Source organism: Battus philenor, unplaced genomic scaffold (genome assembly GCF_028537555.1).
Source record: "Battus philenor isolate CCGP_79_NKW_IND1 unplaced genomic scaffold, ilBatPhil1.0.hap1 SCAF_30, whole genome shotgun sequence".
Classification (NCBI taxonomy): Eukaryota; Metazoa; Arthropoda; class Insecta; order Lepidoptera; family Papilionidae; genus Battus; species Battus philenor.
The window spans coordinates 6,848,569-6,860,837 of record NW_027181694.1 but is presented as its reverse complement, the minus strand read 5'-3'; the positions used below and the strand labels follow the sequence as shown (position 1 = coordinate 6,860,837).

Genomic DNA, 12,269 nt, shown 5'->3' with positions numbered 1-12,269 from the left:
AAACTTCATAGAAGCTACACTCGAATAAACATGACATATTTAAAAACAATAACTCCATTGAAATTCTTACCAAAGTTAGTCTAGACACGTTTAACAGCAACATGAGATGTCTCGTTCCCAACAAATCATATAAAACTTCTATAGCAATAAATATTCCTCTCTAACGTATTCACAGGTAATATACATGCACCACTAAATAGTTTCAAAGCACTTTTATATTGACCGTTCCCGTTTATCACTAACCGAAGCTACGAAGCGATCCGAGGTCTTCCGAAGTCATCCGAAGCAAACCGAAGACTTCCGAAAAAGCCCCGAAGTATCCCGAAGCAACCCGAAGACTTCCGAAGTGCTCCGAAGTCACCCGAAGACTTCCGCAGTGCTCCGAAGTTACCCAAAGACTTCCGAAATGCTACGAAGTCACCCGAAGCAATCCGAAGACTTCCGAAGAGCCCCGAAGTGTCCCGAAGTACCTCGAAATCACCCGATCCAGAGATATTTTCACGACCTTTGGATACTGAATACAATATCACGGAACAATGATTTAGTGAAGTCGTAAGTAGCAAAGGAGACCCCCACAGCGATCGGGCCTTTGACCCAGTTCATGCTGAGGCCCTTGAAGAAACCGCGCCAGCCTTCCACCCTGCGAGGAATAACTACATGGTTAAAAATATTTCATTTGACCTCATATTTCCTTAAATTTGATATTTTATTTTTGTTCTTTATAATTGTCTAGTGATGAACATAATACTCGCTTATCAAGGCTATGTTGGTACATCCAGATCTCTTTATCCCGCATCCAATAGTCAATATATTAGTCACAAACCGCCTTACGGAAGCATACGATAATAATGATCCACTAGCTAGAATACCTGAAGAAGTGAGGGAGAATACCCTGAGGATGAAGAGAGATACTGTTCCAACTTGCCACTGGGTCATTCCTGATTTGATCACGAATTTGAGACTACTTACAAGCGCCCATAAACCATGTCCATGTCTTTGCCCCTGCCTTTGTAGTTTAACAGACCCGCCTGTTCGCATTCTTTTTAATGGCACGTATATTTTGAATTGAACCGGTTGGAAGCATCTATATATACTATGATCTTGAGAAGTCACTGGATTCGGGCACTAAAGGACTGATCATCGATGATGATTTATGGAGGGAAGCCTATACCTTGCAGTGCGTGTCTATAGGCTAAGATATCATATCTTTTCCGGCTTTTTCCCTGTATCCATAACATAATGGGCTATACTTGAAATTTCCCTGCGAGATCAATTCAGAAATGATGAGATCCACAGGCAAACCAAGGACACCGGCGTAGCTCGAAGAATTGTTCGTCTGAAGTGACAGTGAACAAGGCACATCAAGTAGACACGGCGTGGGCAGGTCCCCCACTAGGTGAAACAACATAGTTAAAGTCCTGGGAAATCGCTGGATGCAGCCCAAAACTGGTCATCATTGCAATATTTGGAGGTGGCCTATAACTTGTGGACGCCTATAGATTGGTACTATGTTAAAGGTGTATACCTGTAGATGTGGGCAAGAGTCTTCGCGATGGTGGGGCAGGGGTAGGTGCTGTCCGGGTTGCGGCGCGCGGTCTGCATTCGTCGCCGCACGATGTCCAGCGGGTAGGACGCGGTCTGAGCGAGGGCGCCGGCTATGCCGCCCAACACGATGTTACTGAAGCCCACGGCTGACGACCCCCGGTACTCTGATCCATACAGTCTTTATTCAACAAGTGACGCAAGGAATAGGAACAACAGAAAGTCTTTCAATTGCTTTCAATGAACCTTGACATTTCTGCCCCTCTAGAGATGGATGGGAAGACAAGATTGTCCATGTAATAATCCTCACGACTGGTCTACCAAGTGGATAAAAGAAATGGAAACAATTGGAAGTCTTCCAATTACTTACAATGAACCTTTTCATTTCTGCCCCTCTAGAGCAAGATTGTCCGTGTGATAATCCTTACAACTGTTCTGCCAAGAGGATAAAAGAAAAGGTAACAATTGAAAGTCTTCCAGTTGCTTTTAATAAACCTTTTCAATTTTGTCCTTTTAGGGAAAGAAGGGAGGAGAAGATTGTCCATGTAATAATCCTCACGACTGGTCTACCAGGAGGATACAAGAAACGGAAACGTTTGGAAATCTTCCAGTAGCTTACAATGAACAGTTTCATTTTTGCCCCTTCAGGGGAAGAAGGGGAGATAAGATTGTCCATGCAATAACCTTCACGACTGGTCTACCAGGAGGATACAAGAAACGGAAACATCTGGAAGTCTTTCGATTGCTTTCAATTGTTACAGGCACATTAGCGATATATCCCTACAACACTGTCGACCAAGTCGGACATAACTTCAACTTTAACGCGCACCATACAGAAAGTGTCCTTCGATCAGGATTTTTTTAAGATTGATCTCCATAAGCTGCTGACAGTTACATTTTGGTTCCTTCGGAGGTAAATTTTAATTAAAAAAGATCTTTAGCGTTATAGGAAGAACTATCGAGGTCCTTACCAGGTTTCTTTCGACAGGATCAACATCCTGAACCGCGCAGTAGGCTACGCATAAGGACGAATATTTTTGACAACTTTATTATTCGTATACGACTGCCGACGTAGGATTGTATTTATCAACTCACCAGAATACCATCGCTTCAGAGAATCGTAGGTGAAGAAAGATACTCCTGCGTATGGAATCACCCCCAGCATGGTGGCCGGGTATCCCCTGCAGAAGAAAGTAATCCTCAAAGTTTTTGATCACAGCACTATATAAAGTTAAATTATAATTTTCGTATTGATATCTCAGAGAAATTTTAGTTGACGAGACTACATACAAAATTTACACAACATATAAATTGACTGGAACGCAAATAGGTTCATCTCGGACCGCGAGTGATATCCTTGCTTTAAATTATCCTGTGCAGATAATTATATCAATTAATGTGTACGTTTTGAACACATCCTGGCACAACTCGAATCCTCCTACTGATATATAAAATTTAGTCAAAAATTCTACCAACCTGTAAAGTGTTCTAATGCCTTCCTCCCTCGCCACCCTGATGAACATCACGCGAAGAGACGCGTACTCACTCTTGGGTGAGATGGCCATACGCGCTCGCGCCAAATCCAGGGGGTAGGTGGCGCTCTGTGAGGTCACGCCCGCCAGCGACCCTACGATCAACAACCTCACCGGATGTTCCCTGAGAAATTTTTCACCAGGGTAAAATTTATGGACATCTCTAAGTGGGACCAAAAAATTCTGTCATAAGATCCCCCACTAGATATAATGTGTATCATACATTGACAGCAAAGGAACCAGCAGACGCGGTGCAGGTAAGCCCGCCACTAGGTAGACCGACATAGTCAAGGTTTTGGGAATTCGCTGGATGTGGCTGTCCACATGGCCACGATGACCGCTCATGCATCGTGACCATTTTTGGGGGACATCTTTATCTTGCAATGGGCACCTATCAGTTAACATGATGAGATAGAATTAGAGGGATGCACTAATATTTGTCCTCCAGTAATTGGATCGAAAACAAAGTCGTGAAAAGTCGCTGGATATGGCCAGGAAAAGACCAGATATCGTGGTGATGTTTGGGGAAGCTAATGCCGATGTGATGATGAAGATATTATCCAACATAAATATCACACAATGATCACACGTAATAGTATGCTTATAGCTTACAAGTTCAGATTCCTGTGGAATAGCTCTTAATATGAAAATATTACACCTTCCAGGAAAGTACTTAAGAATAATTAAAAATCAATTATAACAACTACGTCTTCTAATACAAGAGGAAAAAATAAACTGTCTCCTCTTTCCGGATTCTATTTTACAAATCTCCAAGTATATCCTACCTTCATTGCTCCCAAAACTTGAGCTTGAAGGTAAGGTAAGTCCGTAACATGGAACACTTACTGCGCAGCCAGCGGCGTGTCAACTCCGAGGAGTCGCTTCCACTGCTCGTGGGAAGCGAACTGTATTGCCGCGTATGGCACTATCCTGGCCATAGTCGCGCTGTTCCCCCTCCAGAGTGCCGTCACCCCCTCCGACCTCGCGCTGTTGATGATGAACTGAGCCGCCGCTCGCGTGGAATACGGGATGTCGCTGCAACAACATGACTTTGTTGATTATGGGTACATCGTGCAACCGACAGCAATTTGAGACGAAAGATTCTCGATTGGTCACCAAGAACAGGTAAACGAAAAAAAAAGTGAATTTAAAATAAAAGCCTAGACGCTAATGTCGGCGAAACATAAATCCTTATGAAAAAAAATGGTGCACGCTTGGGCACACATGGTCAAGGTCTATGGGGGAGGCTTTTATTCAGTGATTAATTATCGATTAATGATGATGTTTGCCCATTTGCATTTACAGCATCATCAGGTTTAAGGCGACAGGGTTGGAATGACCCTAGACCGTACAGCTGCGACACTTGAAGAATATTGCCAAGTATCATATAGGAGCTCGAAGTAAAATTCCATTTATACAACAAAGAATGTATTTATTCACGGCGCCGAAGTTAAAATAACAATGAACGGAGACTGGAAACCCGCGTACAATTTCAACACTCAGCGCACGCCCAAGTGTCCACGCCACTTCTTCACTTCGACACGCGAAAACATGCCGACTATCTTACCAGAAGTTCGCCACGAGACGTTAGATCAAAAGCTGCCAACCTACCCCAGCTCTTTCCTTTAAATACCACTGCTATTTTTAAATGGTTCGAAGTGGCAAACAATATAGCCTCCGAAGGTGGAGCCTTTTTGTAATCATTACTTTAATTTCGAAGGACGCACAATAAAACACCAATAACGTCTTACATCGCGCCGTCAGCCCCGATTGACTCGTTCGTATAACTCGTACTTTGTTTCCAGCGATCTCCTTTACGTGGGATATTTGGGCATCATCATGTTATCGCTAATTGCTATGCTATGAGTCCCGATAAGAAGCTCGATGCAGACCAGTTCCAGCTGATTCTATTGGGAATCTATTTCAGAAGTTTATGTCCAGCAGTGGGTGTGGGTGTAGTCTCGACCGACGACACAGTTTAATCGAAGAGAGAATAATGATCTTGTTACGCAGGACGGACTTTGTTGTGTAACTCTTGGAGTGCAACAGAACACCGCGAAGAAATTCAAAATATGAATTAAAGAAAGGAAAGCAGATTTTTTAAAATATTACATTAATATTTATAAACCTTGACTCTTAAGACCCAAAGATGCCAACAGAAAAAACGGAGCAAGCGTTCGAAAATTAAGAAATTACCTAAACATTCACATACAAATAATTACTTTGCGTTCAAAATTGATGCCAATATTTTTTCTTAATTCTGATGTATCTCTACAGATACATTATCAAGAAAAGGGTTAAGAAGGATCTATGATAAGAAATTAAATAAGATATTACGTAAAAAAATATTTTTAAAAAACATCCTTGCACACACATAGTAAGAGAGGAACTAAAAAAGGGAATGGGGTTTGGAAAAACGTTTATTTAATTCAATTATTTGTGCGCGGAATATAAATAATTCGTTCCAAGGAGCGGTTACGCATCCAACCCTAGTTCCGAATGGACTCTCAGAGAACAAACGGCGGCGCACGCGCGCTGCGCGTTGGCTGCGTGCCAAGGGTGCAAGCGAGAGCGCGTATATTGCACGCCGTGCGAGTGGGCGAGACGAGTGAACGGTTATGAGCGTTGTGACGTCATCCGCGTGAGTTTTTAAATATGGCGGTTTTTCAAAAGCAATAATACTACAGAACACAAAAACAAACAGGACACGGTTTCGATAAATGTCACCTAAACAAGCCAGTTGTCGTGCGACTATTAGAAACCTATATATTATGTCCATATTTATGAATCCTTGAAAATACATGCATTTCTAGAATATCTCCCTACTCCAAAGGTTCTATTCTTTTCGATAGACGATCAAAGATCTTCATCACCACGATGTCTGGTCTTGGGTCTCCCGCATACCTCGACTTCCGGTCAATCTAACGGAAGGCCACACGAGAAACTCAATAAACCATCTGAGCAATGTACCACGCCCCCTGTCACTTCACACAGGCAATTATACAACTAAATACGTTGGTTCTTTACAAAGATTTGATAGTATTGTGTAATTATTCGATAAGAATTATCAACAGTACGCCATTGTGAATGTTCCAGAGATTTAGTTTGAATACATCTAATATTTTAATGCTCATGACGTCATATTTTATTTAATACGTTGTTTCGTGTGAATATTTTTTTCTATATGATAATTATCATACACTCATTGCTGAGAAATAACACAGTAATAAATGTATTTTAGAAGGCCAGATATATCATTTTATAATATTTATTAAAACAACTCAAGGTCAGCAAAGGAGAACCGTATAAGTCGGGGCTTCTTAAACTATGGGTCGCGACCCCATTTGGGGTCGCGAAGAAAAATTCTGGAGTCGAGAGATTTTAATGTGAAATATTTATATATTCCATTTTATATCATCACTAGAGTTGGCAGAATACAGTGGACTTGCAGCGCAATTGTTAAAGGTTTTAAACTAATATAAATACAATTTTATAATTTTTGTACAATTTTTAATTTTAGATCTTTGTAGGTTTCAAAATGAATTTTTAAACTATATATTTTCATATGTATATTGTTACCTAATAAATAAATCATCAAAGAATATTAATTTATTTTTCTTTTATATTTGTATGAGGTCGTAAAGAAACTCGCAATCATAAATGGGGTCGTGAATGATAAAAGTTTAAGAGCCCTGCCTGAAATGGCAGCAGTGGCCAGGGCATTTGTACAATCTACCACCATTGAAGCCTGAGAAATGACGTGGGTAAGCCAACAAGATGGACCAACGAAATCACCGACAAGACAAATCATCGATGCGATTTTTGGAGGAGGCTTAGATAAGATGACGGTGATGAATTATACACATCACCTTCACTTAATAAGTTGATGAATTTAATAACATCAATGTCTATTTATACAACAGAATGGTACCTCACGTGTTTTGTTTCATTGTCTCTACACATGTATAGTAAACTGTATATATAACAATTTGTAATACAATCACATTGTTGTCATAACATATGGTATTCATATAAAGTATATCTATAATCCAGGGGTCGTCAACCTGTGAACCGCAAATCGATTTAATTCAATCACTACGTAAGAACTTCAACACACACAACAACAATTACAACAGTATCGTGTACTGTTTTGGGGGGTTGATGGTGGGGGCCTATACCATCAACTCAATGCCAACCCAATAAGGGTAGGAACGCGAAGTGGTCTGGAGGTACTAGATGCCAGAGGCAACTCTGCTTCCTCCCGGGATGTTTCTCAGCATAGTATAGTACACCTATCCCTCGATTTACACGGTACTTGTTTTACACGTTTTCGCTTTTACACGGTTTTCTAAATAAGTTTTTTTTTGTTTTAATAACCGATTTTATTACCATCACTCATAATGTAAAAATTTCTGCTTCAAACATCGAATCGGCACAAATAGCTTCGAGTGATGAAAGTGAATTCGAACCTTCGATTGCGAAAAAAAAGAATGAGAGTAATTTCTGACTATGATAAAGGATAATAAAACACCTTTGGTTTTATTTTTTGTTCTTCCGTAATATATTTAATATATTAAATATTTTAAATTGTCAATGCATTTTTTTATTTATGTGTACATCAAAAAATATTGAAAAAATCACAACTGTTAAATAGCAAAATTATGCATTTTCTGCAAGTTTTTCGATTTACACGGTTTTGACATGAAAAATTTTTAATTTTCGATCTACACGTTTTTCTCAGGAACGTATCTACCGTGTAAATCGGGGGATTGGTGTACTGAAGGGCAGCTCCGTGCTCCTTGGGACATCCGTCTGCCTGTCCAAAGGTATTGACCACCAACGAAGGAGGTTTTACTGGGTAGAAATTTCACATGATCCTGACCACCTAGAGAGCTGGGTATCTTGTGTTCATCATCATTGTTCATGGTTACATCGTCTGGTAAACCTAAAGCCTCCTTTGCGTATCGCTTTAGTTGTTTTGATTTTATCGCTCTATTCCTTTTTTAAATTTCAGTTTCAGCGCGTCTCTTACTAACACCTGGTTTAAAATGATTCAGTTCTCTTTGTCACACGCACTACATATTAATGTCACAAAATATCTTACCATATATTGGCGCGAGAATCATTTAAATATTACAGATTCCAAATTCAAAAGTTAAACTTTGTTTATTTTTAATTATATCTGTATTTATGGCCAGTATATCGCATATCGATAATTATTGAAATTAAATAAAAAATTGTTTTAGAGTGAGAAACTTTTTAAAGCACTGACCTGGTCTGAAACCTGATCTTGGCGCGGTCCAGAGGCGCTACGACGGTCTTCGCCAAGGCCCCGGCGACGGCGCCAGAGGCCAGTGACGACACCAGCAACATCCCCCCATTCAGCTGCCTGGCAGTCTCTGCGACCAAAGAATTATGTCAAGCTGGAGATATTCACTTATCAGCTCATGGTGACCCTGGGCAGAATGATCTGATCGATGACCGTTGTTATATATATATCGCAGCGTGTATATACATATAGAAGTGTATATACATATACAGCATATATATATCTTGAGGGAAGACCTCTGTCTTGACAAAACATACAAAACAAAAAACGTTAATAATGTACTAATGGCATATTCACATTGACCAAAAGATGAACAGGAAAAAAGCGGACAAAGTTTTTCTTTTGTTAACTTAAACTAAGTGAAACTAATTCACTTAAAATGTCATCACCATTAACTTGATATTGGATTGGGTGATTTCAGAGGAATTTAAAATGTTTCAAATAAGTAAGAAAAGAACCAATATTTGGCCATTTCCGCACATGCAGTGGTAGTCATAAACACTGTGTTTGGCACTAATCGGTGTAACATAACTCCTGAAGATGCCCCGTGGAGGGGTGAAACACGTGTTGAGTGATTTAACGGTGGCGGTTGTGTGATTCGCATTGTTTGCCGCATGCGCATTTATCAGCGGGCTGGCGGCGGTGCACTTTGTTGCACGACTACCACTGCATGTGCGGAAGTGGCTAAATATTGGTCCTTTTCTTACTTAGAATGGACTTCCGCAAGGTAACGCCTGAATCCATTAGATTTTTCAAATAAAATACAAGTGATAAATAAAATAAATAAAAACTAACTAAACTCGTATCGTAACGATTTCGTATTCGAAAATTTAAAAAAGTACGTCTCTTAGTCTAAGGCATATATAATAAAGTTTCACAAGATATCTCACATCTCACACATTTAGTTTTAAAATAAAAATTATTATGGGTATCGGAAAGTAACGCCCCTTTTTTCAAGTTAAATTCACACGATTACATTTTTAACAAGGTTTTATTTCTAATCAACAATGTATTCACCTTCGTTATCAACAACCTTTTGCCGTCTAGTTTACAAATCAATGCCGGAGCGGTAACAAATTAATTGGTTTTTCTGTATGTCGACAGAAACGAACATTACTTTCCTGTCCCCCGTAATAAATTATTAAATAAATCTTATTTTATACTAAGACTTTTAATTTTATCGAAATATAATTTAGTTTGTTGTCTTATTTTTTGTTTTCAACCTATATAAAAATCCGTAAAAAACCTTTAAGTTAAACAACTTAAAGGTTTTTTACGGATTTGGTTTTATTTGATACCCATATTATGGTGGTTGTGGAAAAATATGTACCTAGTCCGCCATATTGGAACGGCGTCCATCTTGAATTTTAAATTTTGACATAATCATCGTGTTATACTAGTGTAGCCCTTTCATTTGATACCCATATTGAGAGGGTTAAGGAAAAATATGTAATCCGCCATTTTGTATCGGCGGCCATCTCAGATTTATATTATTGATTTTATTATATTGTATTGTCATCTAAATTAAATGTGTGTACCAATTTTCAGATCAATCTCACAACGGGAAGGTGCTTAAATTTCAATTTCTAATTTTGACCCAAATAAATTCCGTACGGGTCGAACTAAATAAAACCGTTTAACGTTATTGGGGACCTATCGTTTACCCCTATTTTGGGATGGACATGGTTTTCACTTCTATTAACACTTTGCCGTCCGCATGTTTCATAAAAATTGATTCGCTTGTCGCCGGCAGCGCTAATTCTGATCACTTGTCTTGTCGCCGGCCATCTTTGACATTATCGGGAAATTATGAATTGTAAAGTTTTAATCAACTCATCTCTAGTTCTCATGCGTTCTCAACCCTGTTCTCTTACTTTCGTGAAATTTCGAAGATATACATACGTAAATAAATAATTTGTTTGTTTTATATATTTGTTTATTTCAATTCTCTTTGGTATTCAATATTTTTCTTTCGTATGGTATGAAGCGAACAGTCTCCAAGATGCAACGTCGAATTCGCTTTGTAAATGTTTCACTATCTTCCGACGATTCTGCTCCACTTTCACTTTTATCATCTCCAATCTCTTCTTCCGAATCGGCCGAATCGTCCGGAACGTCAGACAAGACGTCCGCGCATTCATCATATATAATCGTGTCGTCTATTTCGTCTGCCATGATGGAAGGGCACAAGCACTTATAGAAACAAAAAACTTTTTGACGTGTGTAACTTATTGTTACCTGAACAAAACACCAACAGAACTCAACAGCAACAGAACTATATACAGTAATACCCCGCTTTACGCGAGCGATACGTTCCAAAAAGAATCGCGTTAACTGAAATTCGCGTATAACGAGGTTTCTGGTTAAACATAGTCAAAAATTATTACAAAAAAATACAAATCATTTTAATCAATCACTTTAAATCTATGAACACTTTATGCAATACATACTCTTATTTTTTACGGAAAAATACATCTATTGTCTTTTGGGTAACGTTTTGTTTGCGTTCTTGTAAAATACGTTCATAACACCCAACACTGTATTTAATTGTTTGACAGATGGTCAAGACACCATAGAGAAGTTGATGACTACATTATATTTATGCGCACTCTTTCGCGTAATTCGAGGCATTTGAGTGCGAAATTTGCAATTCGCGTTATAGTGAAACCGCGTATAACAGGGTCGCGTAAAGCGGGGTATTACTGTACTATATATTTTGCACATGACACCACTGTGGTGTTGCCGGACGGCATAGTGTTTTAATTTACTGTACTTTTTCCCATCTCAGTCATACATTCCTATATTTTTCTTCACAACATCTGCCATTCTTCTGGCTTACTTCTTCTGTACATCACCTTTCTTGCTTCTTCTTTGCTCCCAATATATCACCACCATGTCTTGCGACCATTCATAGGACCTGCTAGTGGAGAGGCAACCCACACCGCGTCTAGTGGTCGCCAGATAACGTTTCGTCGTCAACCACCGTCATTTGCCCCAAACCGCTGCCATTTCATACAAGTATCTTCGAGCTATGTCAATGAACTCAATACAATACGCAAACAATATTTATTAATACATGTATTTTTATATCACAACTAGCTGTTCCCGCAAACGTTGTCTTGCCAAAAAAATTAAAGTTTTTAATTAACAAATGTTAGATAAGGGTTGATCGTAGAGGGGTGAAAATTTAGGTTTGTATGTATTTTTGTATGCTGTATCATAATAAAATAAAAACCAAAAAAATTGTTTAAAAAATTAAAAATAAAATTTAGGGGTGGACCACCCTTATCACTTAGGGGTATGGAAAATAGATAGTAGCCGATTCTCAGACATACTGAATACGCATGTAAAATTTGGTAAAAATCGGTCAAGCCGTTTCGGAGGAGTTCAAGTTCGAACACCGTGACACGAGAATTTTATATATTAGATATGAATAAATTTAGTTTTGGCATAAGGTCAAGGTAACCAGTGTCAAGTGTACTTACGTGAGCGCGTTCGTTCCTCTAGGATCACGCCGTGCGCGTCCGTAACGCCCACCGCGCCGCCGCCCATGACCACACGCGCCCACCGGCGCTCACGACCTCCTCCTCAACTGTCTCATATCCCTCAACACCTGCCCCAACTGCAACAAACATAATTTCTGTCATTACGTGTTTCAAGCCTTGTAAGGTTGTGGAGGGAGCACCAGCATATCCTCTCACCCATGCAAGCAGCTTCCAACGAGGACCACTGATCACACCAAACATTTTAAAATTTTTCCTAATACTTTCTATAAATTTTTTACGAATAGAAAAATTAGTAGATTGTCTAAAAAATGCAATGATTTGATTTACCTCATTCAACAGTTCATGCACCACAAATTTATT

At 39.3% G+C, this 12,269-nt stretch overlaps 1 protein-coding gene across 1 annotated transcript; it reads right to left on the bottom strand.

Moving 5' to 3' along the window:
* Positions 1–277: 277 nt before the first annotated feature.
* DPCoAC (dephosphocoenzyme A carrier) lies at positions 278–12,019 on the bottom strand. The gene is made up of 7 exons (XM_068771185.1): positions 11,889–12,019; positions 8,347–8,473; positions 3,921–4,109; positions 3,019–3,198; positions 2,638–2,723; positions 1,526–1,709; positions 278–640 (listed from the first exon to the last, which is right to left on the bottom strand). The coding sequence occupies exons 1-7, from the start codon at positions 11,953–11,955 to the stop codon at positions 499–501; spliced, it is 975 nt and encodes a 324-aa protein (XP_068627286.1). The 5' UTR covers positions 11,956–12,019; the 3' UTR covers positions 278–498.
* Positions 12,020–12,269: the final 250 nt, after the last annotated feature.